Genomic DNA, 26513 nt, shown 5'->3' on the forward strand with positions numbered 1-26513 from the left:
GTGAACAGTTTATTTTCAATGAAGCAGTGGTTGGACATTTTCATTTGCACAACAGGAATGCAATAATGCCGTTCTTGAGGTTTTATAAGCATGCAATTTAAAAAGTTTTTAGCAGTGCAGGACTATGTTTACAGACTGGCTGTTTGGTCTTTAAAGTTTTTGTTTTTTGCTTCTCAAAGTTTATTTTTTGTTTGCTCCAAAAAAATAAAAAAATACAAATTTTCAAAATTCCATTCTTTTTGTAACTTTCACAACCCTTATTTTTTCTTCTTCACCCAAACTACTGAAAAGCATCTCGTGCTAAGCTTTCTATGTTGAATACTGTTTCTAAAATTCGAGGACAAGTGAAGAACCCTGGATACCCTCAGCCTGAAGGTCTTTTGGGAGAATGTATGATTCGTTATGGAAAAGAACTTGGCGAAGATTCGAACTTTGGTAAGTAGACTCAAAAGGCAGAAAATATGTTTCCCTGATTATAATTGTTCAAAAGACCACATAATGCTTCTATTTTTTTCTGTATTTATGTAGATGCAAGCTACTTACTGTAGCATTACATGGAGCTCATTTCCCTCTGCGTTTCAGCCAGGAACTGCTTATAGATTGTGTAAAAGTAAATTTCTTTAGTTTAGTCCTCTTAAATTTTTATCACATCCATGCCTTACTGAAGCACATGGTAACCTGCGTGTACAGTGCCATTCCTTTTGAATGACACTCTAACTCACTATTACCATAGTGGACAACTTGCCCACGCTGCTAAATATCACATTATTTCTCACTTCCTGTTCATCCTCAGTAAGCTGTTCTTGCTGACTAAACAACGCTCGGATGATGGTGTGAAGTTTACTGAGGAGAAACCGGAAGAGATAAATTCAGACAAAGAAAAAAAACATTAGAAGGGAAATCGAAGGAAAAGGTAAGTGAACCAACAATGCACTAGCTTAAAGGAACCTATTTAGAAAATAAAAAACAAAGCGTTACAACCCCTTTAAGGGCCTGCAGAGGCTCAACTTTGTCCACATGTATCCATTTAGCATTTACAAAGTATATAAAAGTATTAATCATTAGTAATGGAAAACACGCTGACGTGCAAAAGAGCTGCTGGCAGAAACAGGCACACCATGCAATCAATAAAATAAAATTCTGCCACACTAATAATATGATACAAAACACACTCAATAAAAAGTGCAAGCAGAAATGCCAGCTACAGCATGCAAGGCCTGTGTGCTCTGGGAGAGGAGAACATTTAACAGGAAATCCTGTATTATCATTGTTGAGATATATATATATATATATATATATATATATATATATATATATATATATATATATATATATATTTATATTACAATACCAAAAGTATTGGGACACCTTCCTTTACACACACATGAATGGCATCCCATTCTTAGTCCGTAGGGTTCAGTATTGAGGTGGCCCACCCTTTGCATTTATAACAGCTTGAACTCTTCTGGGAGCCTTGTCCACAAGGTTTAAGAGTGTGTCTATGGGAATGTTTGACCATTCTTCCAGAAGTGCATTTATGAGGTTAGGCACTGATGTGGACGAGAAGGTCTGGCTCGCAGTCTCTGCTCTAATTCATCCTAAAGGTGTTCTATCAGGTTGAGGTCAGGACTCTGTAGGCCAGTCAAGTTCCTCCACCCCAAACTCGCTCACCCATGTCTTTATGCACTGTGCACTGGTCCAAATCATTTGGTGGAGGGGGGATTATGGTGTGGGGTTGTTTTCTCTTTAGTTCGACAGACACGCCGCTCCATTAATACTGACTATAGGGTTATATCACCTTCTGCAGGAGTAGGACTAGGCAGAACCAAAAACTTGGCTACGCCCATGGGTCATCCCTAGCTGGTATATAACCCCCTCTCTGCTACAGGCATTCAGTTTGTTTCTGTCTAATCAGGAGTAATGACCTAGGCTTCCTACTGGGATCTTTTGGGCCTAGCAATTTTAGATTTTTTTTCTCCTTCCATGCATCTTTTTGCGTCCGTTTTTTTTCTCCTGGGGGATCTACAATCAACTGCTGGGCTGGGCTACGGGCTGCACAATCTAGATTCAGTGGTCCCCCCAGTCTGGCCAGCGAGCGCTGGTAAAAGCAAGTAATGCAACACTCAAAATCAGTGTAAGTCCTTTGCAGGCTTGTAATAAACTCCACAATGGGTGCTCTGGCTCGGATGCTCTCTCTCACAAAGGTACCAACATAAATTCAAAGAATAAAGCCGGCAACTCCAAACGTCCTTGTTGCTTCTTTATTGGTGCATAAAAAATGAGTAAAAACATACAGGGGCTCACGCGTTCTGTATGAGCCCCTGTATGTTTATACTCACTTTTTTTATGCATCAATAAAGAAGCAACCAAGTTGTTTCGAGTTGCCGGCTCTATTCTTTTTATTTATGTACGCGTTAGGTTGGCCGTGGCATAGCCTCATTGGATGGCGGCTGGCCCGAGAGTTGAACGTTTCGCAGGGTAGCATACGACTGGGCTCTGGTCCGAGTCGCAGTGTCTCCCTGGCCGACAGCCCCTCGCTTCGGTGGTGAGAGGTTCTGTCTGGGATGATACCCGCATCCATGGAGAGATAAGTACATTTCCCCCTCTCCTCCTTTGTGTGGGGTTGACGTGGGTTCCCTCCTGGTGGGGCCCCAGTGCAGAGGGCGCAGTGGAGACTCCTGTATGGCTTCCCAGACAGTCTGCCAGCATTTAGCAGCGTTCCGCTGCCGTTTTCCCTTGGTTAGGTCTTTGGCCAGTGGCCATGTTTGTGTTGTCTGTGACATTACGGCAGCCAATTTCACTTGGTTTTGTGTGCGCTCAGGCCAGCGGCCATTTTCCCTTGGTTCGGTGAGGTGCTGGAGAAGGCCTGAGCCACGATGTGATGCCTAGACTCCGGGCCCTCATCTTCCTTCTCCCGGATATAGGGACTACTAGCACACGTCGAGTTGCCGGGTCCGAACATATGGCGCTCCTCCGGCTGGTAGTGGGGAGTCCTTCGGGGTTCCTCTCTCTCCCTGCTAGCAAGTGCCTTGAGTGTGGAGGAGGGGTTCATAGCGGTGCCAAAACCTTTTTGTCGACAAAGAAAACAAAAATTCACCGCTCCAGGTCGATCCACCGACAGGCTACTAACTCTCCAGATAGGTGGGGGTTCCAGGTGCAGGCTATTTGCACAAGCCAAGTATACAGAAAACGAACAAAACTCTGGATAGCCGCACTCCGGATTGAGTAAAAAGTGAAAATGTCTTTATTTCTTCAAATGAAAAAACTCCATATTACACAAAACATCACAGCAAAGGGAAACAAACATTTTTAGAACAATATTGCTGACATGTTTCACGCTAAGACCAGCGCTTACTCATCTTAGCTTGAAACGCGTCAGTATCTTGTTCTAAAAAATTTTTTTTTTCCTTTGAAGAAATAAAGGCATTTTCACTTTTTACTCAATCCAGAGTGTGGCTATTCAGAGTTTTGTTCGCTTTCTGTATACTTGGCCAAAACCTTTTTTGTTGCTACGGGATCTCCCTTATCCTATGGAGCATCAGGTTCACATTGCATACACAGGTATCACAGGTCCCCCACTGACCCCCTCATGGAGGTACCAGGTCCCTTGGAACTCCAGCTCCCCATTGTTGCACTGACTGCAGTCCTACAGTCCTTGGCATTACGGGTGGAAGTGGCGTGTGGGCAAAAACCTAGCAGGAAGCATTTTCTGCCTTCTCCTGTTCAATCTGCCTTATATGATTCTGAGTCTGGTGCCACTGTGTATTTGGCCCGTCCAGTGGGACTTGATATCACGTTCCCTGATCCGTCCAATAGTGAGGATGACACTTCCATGGTAACAGCAGCAAATGAGAAAATGCTGGTGGATGCACTTGTTACTGCAGTGCCTGAGACTTGAAAAATGGAGGATGTGGCTGTTGCTTTTGGTACACACAAGACGCTTCGTACAGCTAAGGTGTTTCCTTATCTTCCCTATTTTGACAGCTTTGTCTATAAGGAGTGGGAGCAACCAAAGCAACCCTTTGTGGTCTCCAAATGTTTTGCAGCACGTTACCCTTTTGAGGAATTGCTTTTAAAAATGGGGACCCTCCTGTTTCCAGGTTGAATAAAGCAACCATGATCCCAGTAGAGGATTCCCCGTCCTTTAAAGACCTGGCCAATAGTAAAGCGGAGTCGGTGGCACGCAGTATGTTTACTATGGAAGGTTCAGCATTGCGACTGGTCCTGGCTTCGGCCCTGGTGTGTCAGACCCTAACTGAAAGGGCCAAACTTTTGCGCCAGGGTCTGAGGAGCGAGCAACAAGTTCCCTCTGCTTATAAAGTAAAGGATAGTGGTGCGCTGTACATAAATAGTAAAGTGCAAAGTGTAAGGGACGTTAAGAGCACTGTAAGAGGCAATACTTGTGGTGAACAAACATAGAATAAAGTGGAGATGTCACATATCAATTAAATAGCAATGATAAAAAATAGAATAATAAACAATTTTAAAATATCCCAAAAATGCTAAAAATAAGTCCTTTTCATAACTGAATAAAATGTGTCCGTGAAAAATTCCTTCTCGTAGGTGTGTGAAATATATATATATATATATATATATATATATATATATATATATATATATATATAGTGACTGTATAAACGGAAATAAAGTGCTGGTGATCACTTCCTGCAATGGGATACTGGTGATGGGTGACTTCTTATCCTCTGTGTGTCTTAATGTATGGGTGTCCCCTTACATTACTGCTGTAAGGTAACAGAATGTGAATATATGCCTTTGGTATGGAAACCATTAGGGATCCCCTGGTGGTCGTCCTATAATAGCGTCTCGGGCTCTGCTGGTGTATGTGTTCTTACAATCAGCGTCCCCCTTTTTCCTTCCCTGGAGGTGTCTGGAGCGGATGAGCCTCACTAAAGGGTCATAGGTAAATGAAGGGAACAGGAGGGATGACCGATAGTGTAGTATTTTTAAAACCAATTTATTAATAACAGCAAATTAAAGACAGGTACTCACATTAAAATGTATCAAACAGGCAAAGTAAAAAACGAGCAGCGAGCGCGCCCATGTCACTTCCGGTGTCTAAGTCTTCATGACGCGTGTTCGTCGCATCACATGACTTCATCAGGGTATGTCTAGAGACATAGGAAGTGCCCTTTTATTTGTGTACAAACTAGTGTGTACGGCGGCCATTTTCTTGAAACTACGGTCGCCGAAAGTCAACAAGCGGCCATTTTCGTATCGTTCTGGTCGCCGCAAATATTTTAGGTTGATGTTTGGCCTAACTGATGTGAACATCTGTTCGGTGGCCATTTTCCAATGGCTCATGCGACCGGAAATGGAACGGCGGCAATTTTCTTGAAGAAATTAAGCCACAATCAATAAAGGGAAAATGCTGATTGAAAATAACAATACTTAATATGGTGGAAGGTGCTGTATGTAATGTGGCTCCATTGAATGCATACGGTAGATGATCAAATCATAATTGGCATATACAGTAGGTAAAGCTGGCAGTGATAATTAAAAATGTTGCAAATCGTATCAAATAAAAAATTGGCCAGTCCGATATTGATATTAAAAAGTAAATAAATATTCTATTTTAAAAACTTTACACAGGGGCGTGGCCTGGACCAGCATGGCGTGAGGAGTACTGAGTGAGAGCTCCGCTAGACTATCATCCGTTTACTCCTATCCTGAGGCCGCTACTGCTGCTAATTCGTGCTGACACGGGCTACCGATCCTCCTTAGCCTACAGGGGACATGTCCCCGTCTAAAGCAAAGCTGGAGTCCACGGCTAAACTAGCTAAATTCCGCCACACGGAGAAGGGCAACATGGCGGCGGATGACGCCAGTCCCCCCTCCTCCTCCGCGCCTCATCCAGATGCCAGAGTGCTGGAAGCCATCCTGGACTGTAAAAGTGCTCTGATGGGGAAAATCGAGGAGGTGAAGGTAGATGTGTCCCTCCTCCGGCAGGATATGCAGAAGCTGAGGGAGCGGGTGACCGAGGCAGAGACCCGTATTGGGCGCGTGCAAGACGAGCTGCCCCAGCTCCAGACTACCACTGAGCGCCTGCAACATCAGCTCTCCACGGTCCTGGCGAAACAGGACGATATGGAGAACTGCTTGTGGAGGTGTAACTTGCGCTTTGTCGGCTTGCCCGAGGGGGAGGAGGGCAATGATCCCCCCACATTTCTTGAACAACTACTGATCACCTCCTTTGGCCGCGCAGAGTTTTCCTCGTCTTTCGTGGTGGAGAGGGCCCATCGTATGCCCGCCAGACCCCCCCCCCCCCCGCAGGGGGCACCGCCTAGAACCTTCATTGCTAAGCTACTGAATTTCCAAGACCGTGATGCAGTCCTGCGGCTGGTGAGATTAAAAGGCAATATCCCGTACCACAATACTGAAATTAAGGTCTTCCCGGACTTCTCGATAGAGGTCCAAAGGAAAAGGGCACTTTTCACCGAAGCCAAACGCCAATTGCGAATACGCCACTATTCATACGCAATGCTCTTCCCGGCCCGGCTGTGGGTTGCAGGGGAGGACAGAGCTCACTTCTTTGATACCCCAGAGGCGGTGTTTGCGTGGTTGGAGAGCCGGGCAGCACCAGCGCGAGACGCAGCTTAGGTCCTTACCAAATTGATGGGAAGCGTGGCTGATTGTTTGACGGAGACCCAGAGGTGGTGGAGTATTCTTAATCCTACCATAGGGCGGTAGGCCAACTTATGAAAAAGGTACTGTACTTTATCCATCCTGAACAGACTGCCCTGAGAGCCGCTTTGGCCTGTACTGGATGACCCTCCTGCGGATGGATTCCCTGCCTGTCTCCCCTGTCCCCAACCTGCACTCCTTCTGAGGTCCCCCCGACCCCCCCATTCTTGGGACTCCCAGGATACCATCCTCTCCCCCTCACCTGCCCCTCTCCCCCCCTCCCCTACTATGGACCCGGACTGGCCGCCCCCTTCCTGGTTTGCTCTGGCCCGTGTCACTGTTATGGATGTTAAGACAATTGCATATCTGCCTCACACTCTGTTATTGCAGCGGACTCGGACCCAACATGGCACCCCGGGTGGATACAGGACGGTGGCTTCCCTGCTGTATCCCACCTCCACTTGACTGTATGTGGCTATACCCGGGGGCCGTGCTCCTCACGTTTTTGTGTTTCTCAGAGATTAATCGCCACACTAGTTTTATTCCAAAATGGGATCTTTACTTGGTCCCGCAAGCAATGTAGATTTTGTTCTATTATTCAAGTCTGGTTTCCCTGGGCCGGTCGGCGCTGGCTCACTTACTCAGCTATTTGGTTGGGGTGGGACGGCGCCGGATGGCCCAGTGTATGTTCTATAGCATGTTAGTTCATAGTTGGACTATTGTTTTAAAACGCTGGTGTTTGTTGTATCAGACCACGAGAGACGTATGCTGGCCTATTTACATGTGCAGAAGAGGGCTGGGTATTATGTTCCTGTTTTCTTTGCTGTGGGAGGGGGTATTGGTTATCCTATTTCTGTTGATCTTTGTCTATACTGCAATGGGTAGCTTAAAATTCCTTACCTGGAATGTTTGGGGGATTAGGGCGAAACAGAAACGCAGCGCAGTCCTGACCTATCTTAAAGCTCAGAAAGCGGATATAATAGTGCTGGTGGAGACACATCTTATCCCTCACACTTAAGAAACCCTGGGTGGGCTGGGCGTATCAGGCCCCATTTTCTACCAACTCCAGGGGGGTGGCGCTTCTGGTGTCCAAATCAGTGCAGTTTTTACTCCTGCTGCTCAAATCAGATCCCCAGGGGAGGTATCTCTTCCTACACGCCAAGATCAATGGCCAAGACATCCTACTCCTGGCTATATATGTACACCCCCTTTTCCAGTTTTCTGTCCTGAATGAGGGTCTGGCCTTTATGTCCCAATTTCCCACTGTTCCGGCGGTGTGGATGGGGGACTTGAATAACGTTGCCCATAGGGACTCAGACAGACTTACACTGACCCCTCCACCCACACAGAACCCTGGGCTCACGAGGTTTGGCAAGTTCTTCCTGGACCTTGCTCTTGTGGACTCCTGGAGACATAGATTCCCCACGGACAGGCAATACTCCTGTTTTTCGGCGTCGCATCCCACTATGTCTCGGATTGACTTTATATTTATTTCCTGCTCCCTCCTTCCTAATTTAGGCGAGGTAGGATTTAATCCGCGTGTACTATCAGACCATGCCCCGTACTGGGTAGAACTTCAATTTAAGGGCCCACCTGTGTCTTATACATGGAAGCTGAACCCCTTTTGGTTGGGGGTGACCCCTGGGTTGGAGTAGACGGGATCGGAGTGGGAACTATTTTTTCAGGCGTACCGCGACTCGGCCTCCTTTGCGATGGTATGGGACTCGTTTAAGGCCCACGCCCGCCTACATCTAGCCCAGCAGATCTCCCAACATCGAAAGACGTCCACTGGGGTATTATACCAAGCGGAACGTCAACTGACTATTGCTGAACAGGACTTTGTCAGAAATCTGTCCCTTGACACAGCTGACCGCCTCCGGTTGCAATCCAGGGTGGTTAATGGCTTACATTTTGAAAAAGCAGAAAGGAACATTTTCTATGTCAAACAGAGGGCGTACGAGTGCGGGGAGCGAGCTTGGTCGCCTATTGGCCTACCTGGCCCATATGGACCAAAAACCCCCGACGGTGGTCTCCCTGCGTGGCTCTGGTGGGGAGTTGATTTCTGACCCTGACGCGGTGGCGGAGGAGTTTAGGACGTTTTACGCCTCTCTGTATTCCTCGACGGCCGCTGATGCTGGGGACGGGATCGACGTCCTTCTCAGAACTCTAGATTTACTCACACTTACATCAACCCAGGTAGCGCAGCTGGAGGCTCCTTTTACAATTGACCACATTGCAGAGGCAATGTCCCAGCTAAACCCGTCCAAGGCCCCCAGTTCAGATGGGCTCCCTCTAGAATTTTATGCCAAATATGCTGACGCTCTGACGCCTAGACTACAGGAGCTTTTCCAACACATATTTGAATCAGAAACCCTGCCCCCCTCAATATGCGAGGCATATATTGTCCTTATCCCCAAACCTGGAAAGAATTTGGAACTCCCTGAGTCCTACAGACCAATTTCCCTACTCCAGCTAGACATCAAGATCCTGGCCAAGGTCCTGGCTATCCGCTTAAACATGATTATTTTTGACCTCATCCACCCTGACCAGACGGGGTTCATGCCTTCTAAAAACACGGCCTATAACTTGAGGAGGTTCCACATGAATTTGCAGGCACAACACGATTTACTGGGGGCTAGAGCGGTGGTATCTCTGGACGCGGCCAAAGCGTTTGATTCGGTGGAATGGCAATATTTATGGAGCCGCCTACAACGCTTTGGCTTCGGGCCCCGCTTTATTAAGTGGATCCGTCTTCTGTATAGCGGCCCTTGTGCCAGGATCTTGGTTAATGGGCAGGTGTCTACTCCTTTCCCTCTCTCCCGGGGCACCAGGCAGGGCTGCCCCCTGTCACCATTGTTGTATGCTATAGCCGTGAAACCACTCGCTGCAGCTATCAGGAGGCATCCGGGTATAATTGGGCTGAAATGTGGCAACCTGGAGGAGAGGATCAGTCTGTATGCGGGTGATATGCTGCTGTATTTGGCGGATACAGGCCCCTCCCTCCGGGCAGCTCTTGAGACGATCCAGTCATTTGGAGAGTACTCTGGGCTTAAAATCAACTGGGAGAAATCCCAGATACTGCCCATTGATATCGGTGTTCCCTCGGAGAGTGAGGCCTCCTCCCCCCTCCTACGGATTAGCGCGTTTAAAGTACTTAGGCATTACAGTCACTCGTTCCCCGGAGGACTACGTTAAACTGAATATAGATCCCCTAGTAGCCACTATGAAAGCCAAGATTAAAACATGGGCTAAACTTTCATTGGGTGTTATGGGCCGTATAAATTTGGTAAAAATTATTATTCTCCCTGGGTTCTTGTATGTATTCTGGCATGCCCCGTATACCTACCCCTTAGGCTGTTCAAGTCTATCGAGGTGTTGCTCAATTCCTTTGTATGGGGCTCGCATCACCATAAACTTTCGTGGCAGGTATTGAAGGGCCCTGGAGATTTGGGAGGGGTAGCCCTGCCGGATTTTGCCCTGTATTATCTGGCAGCCCAAGTATCTCACCTTTACCATCTAGACAAACATGACAAGGACAGATACCTGACACTTATTTGCCCCCGGCGGGGCCATACGCTTACACATCCATTTCAATTAATATTTAGGGACCATGCCTCGGCGGGGTTCCGGGGCAATCGCAAAGGCCTGCTTTACACCCACTGTAGAATTTGAGAGGTACTGGGGAAGAGGCTGAGACTTCCCGCGACCCATTCGCATACCCCACTCTGGGATAACCCCGGTCTACGCAAATTGTGACGACTTCCCTACTATTCAGTATGGTCTCCACACGGGATTGTATATCTCTGATATATATACCGCGGACAGGTGCTAAAATCATTTCAGGAGCTCAAGGAAAAGGTTGCCCTCCCGAACACGATGCACTATCGATACCTCCAGCTTCGCCATGCTCTCCAGGTGCAATTTGCACAGACCCCACCTAGCGTATCAAATCTTGCCGTAGTGGATATACTACTGGGACAGGATCCACGTAAATAGATTTCCAACCTCTACACCATCTTAATCAGACCCCCAGCGATAGCCTTGACGGCGGATCTCAGGGGGTTGAAGACATGGGAGAGCTGGAGGACGATGAATGGGAAGATGCTCTAGAGAATGGTAAAAAGGCCTCACCTAAACTCTGACCGGTTTACGCAACTGAATATTCTGCACAGAACCTACTTGACACCAAAACGCATAGCCAAATACAAACCCAACTATAGCCCCCTCTGTCCCAGGTGTGGTAGCCCACAAAGCACTTTTTTCACATTCTGTGGTCCTGTCCAATGATCCAGCACTACTGGTGTCACAATACGATTCATCCATGATGAAATGGGATCACCCCTGACGTTGTGCCCTAAACAATGTCTACTGGGAATTTTTCCTGATCCGGACTTGGATAAGTACCATAAAATATTTTTGCACAAATCTCTTTTCATGGCTAGGCTGATGGTAGCAAGAAAGTGGCTGCAGGCCCAACTTCCCTCACTCCAGGAGTGGATAGCTGCGATTAATAATGTGCTCCCATATGAAAAAGAACTTTATGCCCACAGGGGCTGTCAGCCCAAATATAATAAGATATGGGATGCATGGTTGAGCAGTGCCGCCACGTGCAATGAGATCCCCACATAGAGGCTAAGGTCCCCGAATATATGGTCCGGAGATGGTCAGGACAGTGTAGCGAAACAATACCGAGGCAATCTATGTCTATTCTGCAAATTTGGACTCCCCCCCCCCCCCCCCCCCCCGTTCTGCTGATGTCTATGCTTGGGAATGTAGGACTACCCTCTAAGTTGTAAAATTAATGAAATAAAAAAGGGGTGAGAGGATCTTGGCAGCAAAGAGCTGTGATAATAACATATTAAAAGGTATTAAAAATCATTAATAAATCAGTTGAGGTTAAATTCTATGTTGAGGCCCCGAGGTGCAAAAGTATCTAAGGTGAAGATCCACTTGGATTCAACTTGGCTTAGTGTTCTAACTTTGTGTCCCCCACGCCAATGTTTCCCATAGGGTTCAATCCCCCAAAATTTTAGTTGCGTTGGATCTTTGTTGTGGTGGTTGGCAAAGTGTTTTGATACGCTAGCTTTATCAAAACCTCTGATAATGTTTTGCACATGTTCTCTTATGCCAATCCTTAAAGGTCTCTTTGTGCGGCCTATATATTGAAGCCTGCAACTACATTCCAAAGCATACATGGCTCCTTCTGTATTACAACAGATAAATTCTTTAATTTCCCAAGTGTTCTTCCAGGACAGCCCTTGAGAGATGGAGTCCCTCTCATCGACCCAGGAAACACATTGCCACAGTTCAAAAGGCGGTCCCTCAGGTCCCTGGTCAGTCATTAGTGTTTCCTCCCTCGGAGGAACATGTTGCCAGGAACCTGTAGGGACTCCTTTCTCAGGGCCCATACCTTTTTTACCGTGGCTTGGGTACCGTCCAGCTGAACCAGAGCAGACCTGTTACCCTCCTCCTTCCAGTGCCAAGGTGGCCAGGGGAAGAATGGCGCCGGTTTCCCCCAGGAGCAGTGAGTGGAACCTTCCTTCTCTGCTCCTTCTTGCGGTGGGGTCGGAGACGCCAAGCGTCATTTCCGGCGGAACTGCATCATCACTGCGTGCCGAGACTTCCGGTTCGGGGCCTCTAGGGCACAGGGAGGAGAGGGAGAGCCAGCACTGTGCCTACACAGTCCCGACCAGCGACACAGGACTAGCGGTGGGATCCGGAGCGGCAGAGGGGGACCATGGAGGCTATTCCCCAGGACACTCCGGCGGAGGCAGGCACCAGCCAATCCCAGGTAGGCTGCTGGGCATGCTATTACTCTGGTGGTCTAGGGAGTTGGGGTGTTTGTAAGGCTGGGATCTGTAGTGCCCCACGGGGGTAGTTAAGGATGTATGCAGTTAGTGGTGATTCTAAGGAGGGACATGGAGCTGATGCTAAGAATGCTGTTTTCTTATTCTCTGGCTAAGGAGGCAGGCCGCAAAAAGTGCCCTAATTGTGGGAATAGGTTGTCCTCTGGCTCTAACAAAGCCCTATGCAAGCAATGCATTGCAAGCTTGCTTAAATCTGAGGCAGACTTTCCTTTGGCTAGATTTTTGGGCTCCTTTAAAGAAGAAATGGCATCAACTTTTAAGTCCCTCCGGGAGTTAATCACGGATGTAGGCACAGCTGCCTCCACTAATAGAACAACTGCAATTTACTCCTCACCATGTTTTACAACGCCCAGCTCAGGGGAGCCTCGTATGGTCAGGGAGCCTAGCCCCACATTCATTAGCCCTGATTCCTCTGATGCAGATTCAGATCAGGATGAGGATCAAGCGGTATCAAAAGTCTAAAAATAGAAGCTGTCTCTTGAGGAAGTAGATGAGCTATTGAGCGCCATCTATGATACGCTGGAAATTGAGGAGGAAGAAACTCAATTGTCCAGACATAAGATGTATGAGGCTCTGGTGAAAAAGGAAGCAAAGGTTTTTCCAATACATAAAGTGCTTTCTGACCTTATCCTTAAGGAGTGGTCTGAACCGGATAAAAAGGTTTTCTTTCCTAATTCCCTTAAGAGAAGGTTTCCCTTTGATGAGAGCCCGGAGGCGGTCTGGAATAAAAATCCTAAACTAGACGCCCCTCTGTCCAAAGTCTCAAAGCAGGCTGATCTGGCCTTTGAGGATATGGGCCATTTAAAAGATCCAATGGACAGGAGAACAGACATAGTCTTAAAGAGGGCCTGAGATGCCTCTATGGCAGGCTTGAAACCAGCTCTAGCCACTTCTTGTGTAGCTAGAAACCTGGAGTTCTGGTTGTCACAACTGCAGGCACTCCTAGGGGGGTGCTTTTTGAAAACCTTCCCTATACTTTTTAAGGCCACTAGTTTAATCTCTGACGCATCCACCAATTCCGTAAAGTTTAAGGCTAAGTCTGCAGCACTTTCAGTGGCAGCAAGGAGGTCAGTATGGATGAAAACTTGGGAGGGAGACACGGCGTCTAAAACCCGCCTGTGCAGCGTCCCTTTTACAGGAGACCTAGTCTTTGGGCCTGAGTTAGATTCCGCCTTAGGACGGTGGATAAAAAGAAAATCTTTCCCACAAAAAAGAAAAATTTTCAAAGAAAGATTTTTCTTCCCTCTAAGGAACTCTCTAAATCAGAGAAGGGCTCCATCCCCAAAAATCACTGGTCAGGACATAAGGGGAAAGGGAAAGGGGGCATACTTTTTAACCCGCCCCAATCAGGACCCCAAACCCCAGTGACGTCAGGGTTCCTGTGGGAGGAAGATTGAGCAAATTTCTTCCACAGTGGGAAAAGCCAAGCTCGAACGAGTTTGTCTTAAATATAATAAAAAGGGGTCACGCGCTGGAATTTCACAGCAGCCCTCCCTCAAAGTTTTTGGTGACAAAACTCCCAAGTCACTCGGAAAAGGCCAGGGCCTTACCTTTTACTGATAGGGGAGATGGTGGATCAAGAAGTATTAACAGCGGTCCCTATTCAGGTACTAGGGGATGGTTTTTACTCACGCATTTTTGTGGTAAAAAAGCCGTCCGGGAAGTTCAGACTAATTATGAACCTCCGACCACTGAACCACTCCATCCGTTACAAGAGATTTCGGATGGAGTCCATTTATTCCATAAAAAATCTCCTCCAGAAAGAGATATTTATGGCTACCCTGGATCTAAGGGATGCTTATTTGCATATCCCAATAAGGAAGGAATGACAAAAATTCCTTCGGATGGCAGTGCAGATAGACATGAAAGTTTACCAGTTTCAGTGCAGAGCGCTCCCCTTCGTTCTGTCGTCCTCCCCGAGGATGTTTACCAAGGTTCTCGGAGAGGCACTAGTTCCGTTAAGACTCCAGTCAGTCTCGATTTTTCCCTATCTAGATGACCTGCTTCTAACAGCACACTCTTTCTCAGGATTTGGAGTTGACACAACTCAGCCTGAGTTGATTAGGGTGGATTATCGGTCAGGAGAAATCCAAGACAACCCCAACACAGGAGATCCTGTACTTAGGTTACTGGATCAAGTCTGTAGATCAGAAGATAGTCCTGTCGGAAGAAAAGATTTTGAATCTGTGGCAAAGAACCTCTTTTCTTCAATACAGCCCCAAATGTACGGTGAGGGAAGTAATGTCTGTACTAGGTCTTATGATGGCAGCCATTCCAGCCGTACAATGGGCCAGGTTCCACCAAAGAGACCTTCAGAAGTTTCTGTTGGAACAATTGAAGGGCAGAGATCTGGAGGAGGAGGTGGTATCGATCCCCGCAAAAATAAACGGCTCCCTCTAGTGGTGGAAGGACAGGGAGAATCTAAACAAAGGGGTTCCTTGAGTCCTGCCTATCACTTCAACACTGACCACGGATGCAAGCAGCTGGGGCTGGGGAGCCCACCTCGGTTCGAGCTTGATCCAAGACAGGTGGACCCGGAAGAGAAATGTTTCTCCTCCAATTGGAAGGAGCTAACAGCAATCCTAAGAGCTATTTTCGCTTTTCAGACCACAATACAGAGTCACCATCTATAAGTCCTTTCAGACAATATGATGGCTGTAGCCTATATTAATAAACAAGGAGGTACCAGAAGTCCTCGTTTGATGTGGGTGGCCAGATGCATTTTCTAGTGGGCAGAATCCAATCTGGAATCCATTTCTGCTGTACACCTGATAGGGGAGCTGAACAGCACAGCGGACTTCTTGAGTCGACAGAGTTTCGAACCAAGAGTGGTCCTTGCACCCGGAGGTATTCAATCTCATAACAACTCACTGGTAAAAATTAGTAGTGGACCTTTTTGCAAGCAAGGAGAATGCAAAGGTTCCCAGTTTTTGCTTGCTAAGCCCAGGAGATCAGCCCTTGGCTGTAGATGCCTTGCAGACTCCGTGGACTTTCAGTCTGGCGTATGCATTTCCCCCTCTTCACCTCATTCCGAGGGTCCTAGCAAAATTCCTCACAGAGGATACCTGTTTAATCCTAGTAGCACCGTTCTGGCCCAGGAGACTGTGGTTAACAACTTTGCTACAATTGACAGACTATCCTCCTCTAAGGCTTCCCTGCAGACTGGACCTCCTGTCGCAGGGACCTCTTTATCATCCGCAGGTGGCCACGCTGAAGCTTTCAGCATGGTTCCTGAGGAGGAAATCTTAAGGAGTCAGGGCCTGACAGACGAGGTTATTGCGACCTTACTACAGAGTCGCAAACCAGTCACGAGAGCTATTTACAAGAAAGTCGGGAGGAAATTTAATAGCTGGCTGAATAGCCGTAAGGAGATCAACATGAATACGGCTAATATTCTACAGTTTCTCCAGGAGGGGGTAAACAAAGGGTTAACTCTAAGTATTATTAAGGTACAGATAGCTGCGTTAAGTGTGTACCTAGATGAATGCTTACAGGAAAATCCTTTTGTTGCTAGGTTCTGTAAGGCAGTTGCTAGATGTAAGCCAGTCGGAGTCAACAGAGTCCCGTCCTGGGATTTAGCAGTTGTGCTAAAAGTTTTCTTGGGGTCACCCTTTGAGCCTATCTCAGAGGCCTCCCTAAGGCTTATTTCATTTAAAACAGTACTCCTGGTGGCAATCACTTCAGCCTGTAGGGTCAGTGAAATCCAAGCCCTTTCCATCAAGGAACTGTTTTTACAGATCCTAGAGGACAGAGTCATTCTAAAGACAGACCCTGGGTTCTTACCAAAGGTAGCATCTAGCTTCCATAGGTCACAAGATATTGTCCTCCCCTCATTTTGTCAGAATGCAGCAAATGACAAAGAACAATGGTTTCATCTATTAGATGTAAGGAGGTGTATTCTAGAATACCTAAGGGTAACAAATCCATTCAGAATCTCTGACTCCCTTTTTGTCCTTTTTTCCAGGCAGCGTAGGGGGCAAAAAGCTTCAAAAGTAACCATAGCTAGATGGATTAGGCTAGCTATAGCAGAGGGGTATAAAGCCTTGAACAGGGATCCTCCTGAGTGTGTTAATGCTCACTCCACATGAGCGTTATCTGCGTCCTGGGCAGAAAGAGCTGGTGCCACCCCGGAGCAGGTATGTAAAGCAGCCACATGGTCAAGCTTTTCCACCTTTACAAGACATTATCGATTAGACCTAATGTCTAGTCAGAATCGGGCCTTTGGGAGAAAAGTCCTCCAGGCTGTGGTCCCCCCCCCAATCTGGTAAGTACTTGGGGATCCTCTCAAGGGCTGTCCTGGAAGAACACTTGGGAAAACTGGAGTTAGTACTTATCGGTAACTCCTTTTCCGGTGGTCTTCCAGGACAGCACGATCCCACCCTTTTATTTGATTATAGTGATGTACTAATGTGATTACATATTATGGTTTATATGTTTTGTAGTTCCATCCTTTGGTTCTTGGTGAATGACTGACCAGAGACCTGAGGGGCCACCTTTTGAACTGTTGCAATGTGTTTCCTGGGTCGATGGTAGGGACTCCATCTCTCAAGGGCTGTCCTGGAAGACCACCGGAAAAGGAGTTACCGGTAAGTACTAACTCCAGTTTTCATAGGAGTTTCCATTGCTGGTTGAAGTAAAATCTTTCTTTCTTTCATTTGGACCGGAGCTTCAAGAAAATGGCCGCCGTATACACTAATTTGCATACACCTAAAAGGACACTTCCTATGTCTCTAGCTAGCCCCTGATGAAGTCACATGATCGCGACGAACACGCGTGGGAAAAACCTAAACACTAGAAGTGACGTGGGTGAGCTCACTGCTCGTTTTTAGTTTGCCTGTTTGATGCATCTTAATGTAACTACCTTTCTTTAATTTGCTGCTGTTAATAAATTTGTTTGAAAATACTACACTATCGGACATCCCTCCTGTTCCCTACATTTACCTATGATCCTTTGCTGAGACTAATCCCCCTCCAGACACCTCCAGGGAAGGAAAAAGGGGGACAAATATAAAGTGAAAAAACACTGCGCTGCCAAAATGCCTAATGGCAGCTAACACAACAAATGGATAATTTTGTTTAAAAGATAAAAGTGCATAAAGTGTACTGCTAAAACAATTCAATTAATGGCCTAGCTAAACTAGTACCAAAAAACAATATATATATATAAAAAAATAAAATATGAATATATAATGGTTGATCTGTAGTATCAACTGTGTATCGTGCTCAACAGTTGATAACGTGACTGGTATGGTGAACTAATCAACACACATATGTTGCACTTAAATGTGTCCAAACATATTAACATCAAAAATTAAGGAAAAAAAGGAAATTGAAGATATGAAAGTCCTTAGGTGCAAAAAAAAAAAAAAAAAGTCCCAAGTGTTGAGTCAAAGGCTTAACGATCATTAGACCACCAAATCGAAGGATGCAACGCACAACCACCAATGTGACTGCACCACCACCTATGAAGATGTAGGCTTACCAGATGGTTCAGACCCAAAAGAACATACGTTCTATGAGTCACAAACGCTTTATAGTGTCAGCTGAACTATAACTTCTGGAGTCGTGTCCCCAAACTTTTGGAAGGCCCGTCTCCGCAAAGGAGTAAGTGCTGTCAAATTCCAATCCCTAAATAAAGGAGGATAGAGAAATAGAACCACATAGTGTAATTCCGCATAACCAGTAAGATTTATTAAAAAGTGGAAACACACTTTTTAAAAGGGGAACACTGATTGTAAGAACACATACACCAGCAGAGCCTGAGACGCTATTATAGGACAACCACCAGGGGATCCTTAACGGTTTCCATACCAAAGGCATACATTTACATGCTGTTTCCTTACAGCAGTAAGGTAAGGGGACACCCATACATTAAGTTGAACGGAGGATAAGAAGTCACCCATCACCAGTATCACACTGCAGGAAGTGATCACCAGCACTTTATTTCCGTTTATACAGACACCATATATATATTTTTCACTGACTTATGTATTACATTTTATTCACTTATGAAAATGACTTATTTTTTAGCATTTTTTGGATATTTTAAAATGTAATAATAAAACAATTTTTTATCATTGCTATTTAATGCATATGTGACATCTTCACTTTATTCTGTTTGTTCACCACAAGTATTGCCTCTTACAGTGCTCTTAGTGTCTCTTACTCTTTGCACTTTACTATTTATGTACAGCGCACCACTATCTTTTATTTTATTTACTTTTCTGGGTTTTGACACTACCCTCAGTGTGTACAGCAGTATTTGACCTATTCATTGATTCGTTGGGTTGGCGCAGGAATACCCCTTTGTTACGTTCCCTCTGCTTACATTTATCTAGCAGACCAGTTGGTCCAGGGGCTGCAGTTTATTTGTGATGCAGCTTTGGATACAGTGCCTGTGCTCTGCAAGCTCTCTGTTTCAGCTGTAGTGATTAGGTGCATGCTTTGGCTTAAGAATTGGTCTGCAGACCAAGCCTCCAAAAAAGCTCTCGTTGATCTGCCCTTTCAAGGCGATCACCTGTTTGGGGCTACTCTGGATAACATCATTAAGGGTCTCAAGGGGGGAAGGAGTGCCTTCCTGCCACGGTCTAGGAAAGGGAAGGAGCCTCGCCACAAACATGGGCCCTCCTTCTCTCCTCAGCCCATAAAAAATAATTTTGTGCTTCCGGGGCTTTAGATAAGGGAAATAGATCTTTATTTTCTTACATCAGGGGACACAGAGCCATAGTAATAACTATGTGGGTTATATCGGCATATCAGGTGCTGGACACTGGCACACCCCTTAAGGCGTGAACTTCCCCCATATAACCCATCCCATTACTGGGAGTCCTCAGTTTTTTCGCCAGTGTGTAAGGTGTTGGGAAAGGTAGGGGAGATGATCTCTCCTTCCATGTATTTTGATCTGTTTGAATGCCAGCCAGCTGCCTCTTTTTCTTTAACCACTACAATACAGGGCACTTTCGCCCCCTTCATTTCCAGCCCAATTTTCAGTTTTCGGCGTTCTCACAATTTCAATGACAATTGCGCGGTCATGCTACGCTGTACCCAAATTAACTTATCATTTTGTTTGCACAAATAGAGCTTTATTTTGGTGTTATTTATTAACGAATCAGTTTTTTTTTTTGTGATATAAGCGAAAAAAGAGCGGAAATTTGGAAGAAAAACTATTTTTTTCTCTCTATTTTAAAAGAAATCCAATAAAATCGAATTTTGTCATAAATTTAAGCCAAAATGTATTCTGCTACATGTCTTCGGTAAAAAAAAATTTGGTTAAGTGTATAATAATTGGTTTGTGTGATCACAGACATATCTATTCAAATGATCATGTACATATGTGTGCAGGCGATCACGGACATAAGTGTACAGATAATCATTGGGACATGTGATTTTAGTGGGACATATGTGGGGGACATGTGTTTTTATTATTGGGGACATTGTGTTTATACTGTGTGGTGATGTGTGTTTTCGCTAGACTGGTGATCAGCTCATGTAAAAAACAGCTCATACTCACTGATCACCAGCCGGCTGCAGCGATCTGCTCTCCTCTCCTCTGCGACGACTTCCGTGTGAGGAGAGGAGGAGCCGATTTCCTAGCAACCGGCTGTTTACATCACATGATGGCCGTGATTGGACACGGCCGTCGTGTGATCAGGAGGGCCAATCACAGAGCCCTCCTGCTGATCTGAGATGCGCCGTGTCCGGGTGACGGGGGCGCATCGGGATAGCGCCGTTGCGCGTGGGCGCGCGATCCCCCTACTTCTGATGGACGTTCAGGAACGTCCACTCAGAAGAAGAGAGCTCCCATCCGGCCGTATATGTACATTAGCCCTGGTGGGAAGTAGTTAAAAAAATAAATAAATAAAAGGAAAGAAGGTTTTTTGGGCAAGTCGCGGCCGCTCGTTGAGCGGAGGATTTACCCCCGCCCGCCATGATGCCGGTGCTCACGTGGGAGATTTGCTTTCCTGTTTGAAACAGGAAGGGGGAGTTTTCATGCAGGGGGCGTGGCTTAATGGCGTCAGACGCCAGCCACACGTGTAGGAAGTAGAGCTCTGCAAGAGAAGCTACTACTTGGCAGTGGAGGGACAGAGCAGAGTGGTTGCTGGTCAGGTTTGGTGACACAGGCATTTTCCTTTTGGCAACATTGTACTGTATAGCTAGGACTAATAGCAGTTATTGTACTATACTATAGCCTAGCACGTTAAACAGTCTTTCCCAAGTGTTCTTCCAGGACAGCCCTTGAGAGATGGAGCTCCTCCCATCGACACAGGAAACACATTGCCACAGTTCAAAAGGCGGTCCCTCAGGTCCCTGGTCAGTCATTTGTGTTTCCTCCGTCGGAGGAACATGTTGCCAGGAACCTGGAGGCCCCTCTCAGGGGCTGCCTGAGAACCTGCAAGCCTAAGGGACCGGGTCCTGGTTTATGGCTGCAGTTTGGGTCCATACCTTTTTTCTTTGGCTCGGGTACCGTCCAGCTGAACCGGAGCAGACCCGTTACCCTCCTCCTTCCAGTGCCGAGGTGGCCAGGGGCAGAATGACGCCGGTTTCCCCCAGGAGTGGTGAGTGGAACCTTCCATCTTCCCTCCTCGTTGCAGGGGGTCGGAGACGCCGAGCGTTCACTTCCGGCGGAACCGCGTCATCACTGCGTGCCGAGACTTCCGGTTCCGGGTCTCTAAGGGTACAAGGAGGAGAGGGAGAGCCAGCGCTGTGCCTGTGAAGCCCGACCAGCGTCCAGCTATACCGGATTAGCGGCGGGATTCGGAGCGTCAGAGGGGGACCATGGAGGCTATTCCCCAGGATACTCCGGCGGAGACAGGCACCAGCCAAACCCAGGTAGGCTGCTGGGCATGCTATTACTCTGGTGGAGTGGTGGTGTTTGTAGGCTGGGCCCTGTAGTGCCCCACGGTGGCGGTTTACTCACAGTGAGGTTGTTTGTTAGTGGTGATTCTAAGAGGGACATGGTGCTGACACTAAGAAATCCTTTGTCTTCTTATTTTCAGGCTAAAGAGATGCCAAGGGAAGACAAGACAGGCCGCAAAAAGTGCCCTAATTGTGGGAATAGGTTGTCCTCTGGCTCTAACAAAGCCCTATGCAAGCAATGCATTGCAAGCTTGCTTAAATCTGAGGCAGATTCCCCTTTAGCAAAGTTTTTGGGCTCCTTTAAAGAGGAAATGGCGTCGACCTTTAAGTCCCTCCGGGAGTTAATCACTGACGTGGGATCAGCTGCAGCTGCCTCCACGAGTAAAACAACTATAATCTCATCCTCACCATGCCTTACAACACCCAGCTCAGGGGAGCCCCGTATGGTCAGGGAGCCTAGCCCCACGTTGATTAGCCCCGAATCCTCTGACACTGACTCGGGTCAGGAAGAGGATCAAGCAGCATCTAAAGCCTCAAAATATAGATTATCTCTCGAGGAAGTAGATGAGCTAATGGGGGCTATCTATGATACGCTGGAAATTGAGGAGGAAGAAACTCAGTTATCCAGACATGATCAAATGTATGAGGCTCTGGGGAAAAAGAAAGCAAGGGTTTTTCCTATACATAAGGTGCTTTCTGACCTTGTCCTTAAGGAGTGGTCTGAACCAGACAAGAAGGTTTTCTTTCCTAAATCCCTTAAGAGAAGGTTCCCTTTTGATGAGAGCCCAGAGGCGGTCTGTAATAAAAATCCTAAACTAGACGCCCCTCTGTCCAAAATCTCAAAGCAGGCTGATCTGGCCTTTGAGGATATGGGCCACCTGAAAGATCCCATGGACAGGAGAACAGACATTGTCTTAAAGAGGGCCTGGGATGCCTCTATGGCAGGCTTAAAACCAGCTCTAGCCACTTCCTGTGTAGCTAGAAACCTGGAGTTCTGGTTATCGCAACTACAAGAACACTTAAAGGCAGGCACTCCTAGGGGGGAGCTTTTGAAATCCTTCCCTATGCTTTTTAAGGCCACCAGTTTCATCTCTGACGCCTCCACGGACTCCGTAAAATTTACGGCTAAATCTGCAGCACTTTCAGTGGCAGCAAGGAGGTCAGTATGGATGAAAACCTGGGGGGGAGACACGGCGTCTAAAACCCGCCTGTGCAGCGTCCCTTTTACAGGAGACTTAGTCTTCGGGCCTGAATTAGACTCCGCCTTAGAAAGGACGGCGGACAAAAAGAAAACCTTTCCCGCAAAAAAGAAAAATTTTCAAAGAAAATTTTTTCGTCCCTTTAAGGAACCCTCTAAACCAGAGAAGAGTTCAACCCCCAAAAAACATTGGTCGGGACATAAAGGGAAAGGAAAAGGGGGCATACTGTTTAGCCGCCCCAATCAGGATCCCAAACCCCAGTGACGTCAGGGTTCCTGTGGGAGGAAGATTAAGCAAATTTCTTCCACAATGGGAAGAGACAACCTCGAACGAGTTTGTCTTAAATATAATAAAAAGGGGTCATGCGCTGGAATTTCACAGCAACCCGCCTTCCAAGTTTCTGGTGACAAAGCTTCCAAGTCACTCAGAAAAGGCCAGGGCCTTACCTTTACTAATAGGGGAAATGGTAGATCAAGAAGTATTGACACCAGTCCCTATTCAGGAACAAGGAGACGGTTTTTACTCGCACATTTTTGTGGTAAGAAAACCGTCAGGGAGATTCAGACTAATTATGAACCTCCGTCCACTGAATCGCTCCATCCGTTACAAGAGATTTCGGATGGAGTCCATTTATTCCATAAAGAATCTCCTGCAGAAAGAGACATTTATGGCAACCCTGGACCTAAGGGATGCTTATCTGCACATTCCAATAAGGGAGGAATGCCAGAAATTCCTTCGGATGGCAGTGCAGATAGACACAAAGGTTTACCACTTTCAGTGCAGAGCACTTCCCTTCGGTCTATCATCCTCTCCGAGAATCTTTACCAAGGTTCTCGGAGAGGCTTTAGTTCCTCTGAGGCTTCAATCAGTCTCAATTATCCCCTACCTAGACGATCTGCTCCTAACAGCCCACTCAGAGAGTCGTCTTTCTCAGGACCTGGAATTGACTCAACTCAGTCTGAGTCGATTAGGGTGGATTGTCAGTCAGGAGAAATCCAAGACAACCCCAACACAGGAGATCCTGTATCTGGGGTACTGGATCAAGTCTGTAGATCAGAAAATTATACTGCCGGAAGAAAAGATTTTGAATCTGTGGCAGAGAATATCTTTTCTTCAATGCAGCCCCAAGTGTACGGTGAGGGAAGTAATGTCGGTCTTAGGTCTTATGACGGCAGCCATTCCAGCCGTACAATGGGCCAGGTTCCATCAAAGAGAACTTCAGGGTTTTCTGTTAGAACAATTAAAAGGCAGAGATCTGGAGGAGGAGGTATCGATCCCCTCAAGGGTAAAACGCTCCCTCTGGTGGTGGAAGGACAGGGAGAACCTAAACAAAGGGGTTCATTGGGTCCTTCCTATCACTTCAACACTAACAACGGATGCGAGCAGTTGGGGCTGGGGAGCCCACTTAGGCTCAAGCTGGGTCCAGGACAAGTGGACCCCGGAGGAGAAATGTTTCTCTTCCAATTGGAAAGAACAGCAATCCTGAGAGCTATTCTAGTTTTCCACCCCGCAATACAGGGTCACCATCTACAAGTCCGTTCAGACAATACGACGACTGTAGCATACATAAACAAACAAGGAGGAACCAGAAGTCCTCGTTTGATGTTGGTAGCCAGACGCATTCTCCAGTGGGCAGAAGCCAATCTGGAATCCATTTCTGCAGTTCACCTGAAAGGGGAGCTGAACAACAAGGCGGACTTCTTGAGTCGACAGAGGATTTCGAACCAAGAATGGTCCTTACACCCAGAGGCATTCAATCTCATAACAGCTCACTGGGGAGAACCAGAGGTAGACCTTTTTGCGAGCAAGAAAAATGCAAAGGTTCCCAATTTTTTCTCGCTAAACCCAGGAGATCAACCCCTGGCGGTAGATGCCTTGCAAACTCCATGGACTTTCAGTCTGGTGTATGCATTTCCCCCTCTTCATCTCATTCCGAGGGTCCTAGCAAGATTCCTCAAGGAGAAAACCTGTTTGATTCTAGTAGCACCTTTTTGGCCCAGGAGACCGTGGTTCACAACGTTGCTACAATTGACAGATTGTCCGCCTCTAAGACTTCCCTACAGACAGGACCTCCTGTCGCAGGGACCTCTTTACCATCCGCAGGTCGCCACACTGAAGCTGTCAGCGTGGTTACTGAGGAGGAAATCTTAAGGAGTAAGGGCCTGTCAGACGAGGTAATTGCGACCTTACTACAGAGTCGCAAACCAGTCACGAGAGCTATTTACAAAAAAGTCTGGAAAAAATTTAATAGCTGGCTGAATAGCCGTGACATAAATACGGCTAATATTCTACAGTTTTTACAGGAAGGTGTAAACAAGGGTTTAACCCTAAGTACTATTAAGGTACAGATAGCTGCCTTAAGTGTATACCTAGATGAACGCTTACAGGAAAATCCTTTTGTCGCTAGATTCTGTAAGGCAATCGCTAGACGTAAGCCGGTCAGAATCACAAAAGTCCCATCCTGGGATTTAGCAGTTGTGCTAAAAGCTTTCTTGGGGTCACCCTTTGAGCCTATCTCAGAGGCCTCCCTAAGGCTTATTACCTTTAAGACAGTTCTCCTGGTGGCAATCACTTCAGACCGTAGGGTCAGTGAAATCCAAGCACTTTCCATCAGGGAACCATTCCTACAGATCCTAGAAGACAGAGTCATACTAAAGACAGACCCTGGGTTCTTACCAAAGGTAGCATCTAGCTTCCATAGGTCCCAAGATATTGTCCTCCCTTCATTTTGTCAAAATGCAGCAAATGAGAAAGAGGAACGTTTTCATTTATTGGATGTGAGGAGGTGTATTCTAGAATATCTTAAAATAACAAATCCATTCAGAATCTCAGACTCCCTTTTTGTCCTTTTTTCCGGACAGCGTAGGGGACAGAAAGCTTCAAAAGTAACCATAGCTAGATGGATTAGGCTAGCTATAGCAGAGGGGTATAAGGCCTTGAATAGAGATCCTCCTGAGGGTGTTAAAGCTCACTCCACAAGAGCGTTGTCTGCATCCTGGGCAGAAAGAGCTGGTGCCACCCCGGAGCAGGTATGTAAAGCAGCCACATGGTCAAGCTCTTCCACCTTTACAAGGCATTACCGACTGGACTTAATGTCTAGTCAGGATCAGGCCTTTGGGAGGAAAGTCCTCCAGGCCGTGGTCCCCCCCTAATCTGGTAAGTACTTGGGGATCCTCTCAAGGGCTGTCCTGGAAGAACACTTGGGAAAACTGGAGTTAGTACTTACCGGTAACTCCTTTTCCGGTGGTCTTCCAGGACAGCACGATCCCACCCTTTATTTGATTGTAGTGATGTACTAATGTTATTACCTGTTATGGTTTATATGTTTTTCAGTTCCATCCTTCGGTTCTTGGTGAATGACTGACCAGGGACCTGAGGGACCGCCTTTTGAACTGTGGCAATGTGTTTCCTGTGTCGATGGGAGGAGCTCCATCTCTCAAGGGCTGTCCTGGAAGACCACCGGAAAAGGAGTTACCGGTAAGTACTAACTCCAGTTTTTTCTGGTACTGCCTCTGCTTTGTACTGTAAGCTATGCGTGACAAAGGGACCAGGAACCCCTCTAAAGCCACATACACACTATCAGTTTTTCTGCTGAGTTTTTCCTTCAGATTTACCAAAACCATATAATATGAGGTCAAACCTTAGGAGTTTCAATGTGTATGCAATCAGGCAGACCCTTGCACTACATGGTTTTGGTAAACCTGAAGGAAAAACTCAGCAGAAAAACTGATAGTGTGTATGGGGCTTAAGAGTTCTAAGGGGTTAATGGTATACAAAAAACTAAAAACCCTTCCAAAAGAATGTCTGTCTTCTTACCCCTAGAGGTAAAAAAAAAAAATACGGCCAGTCAGATGAAGCCATCAAGGGTAAAACACTTCTGTCCCTGTGTATTTCATACAAACACATTTTTCTTCTACCATTTAAAAGATTATTGCTATGATGTCTCTCC

At 46.6% G+C, this 26513-nt stretch overlaps 1 protein-coding gene across 3 annotated transcripts in view; it reads left to right on the forward strand.

Annotated features, from left to right (window-relative positions):
- Window positions 1-26513, forward strand: part of SH3GL1 (SH3 domain containing GRB2 like 1, endophilin A2) — a 565510-nt gene that overhangs the window by 172503 nt on the left and 366494 nt on the right. For all 3 annotated transcript variants that reach the window (XM_077475737.1, XM_077475738.1, XM_077475739.1), the window contains exon 4: window positions 292-435. In XM_077475737.1, the coding sequence (XP_077331863.1) occupies window positions 292-435 (144 nt within the window). The remainder of the gene's footprint in view (window positions 1-291; window positions 436-26513) is intronic.

This window comes from Lithobates pipiens, unplaced genomic scaffold (genome assembly GCF_037356315.1).
Source record: "Lithobates pipiens isolate NorthernLeopardFrog02 unplaced genomic scaffold, aLitPip1_a1.2 Scaffold_13, whole genome shotgun sequence".
Classification (NCBI taxonomy): Eukaryota; Metazoa; Chordata; class Amphibia; order Anura; family Ranidae; genus Lithobates; species Lithobates pipiens.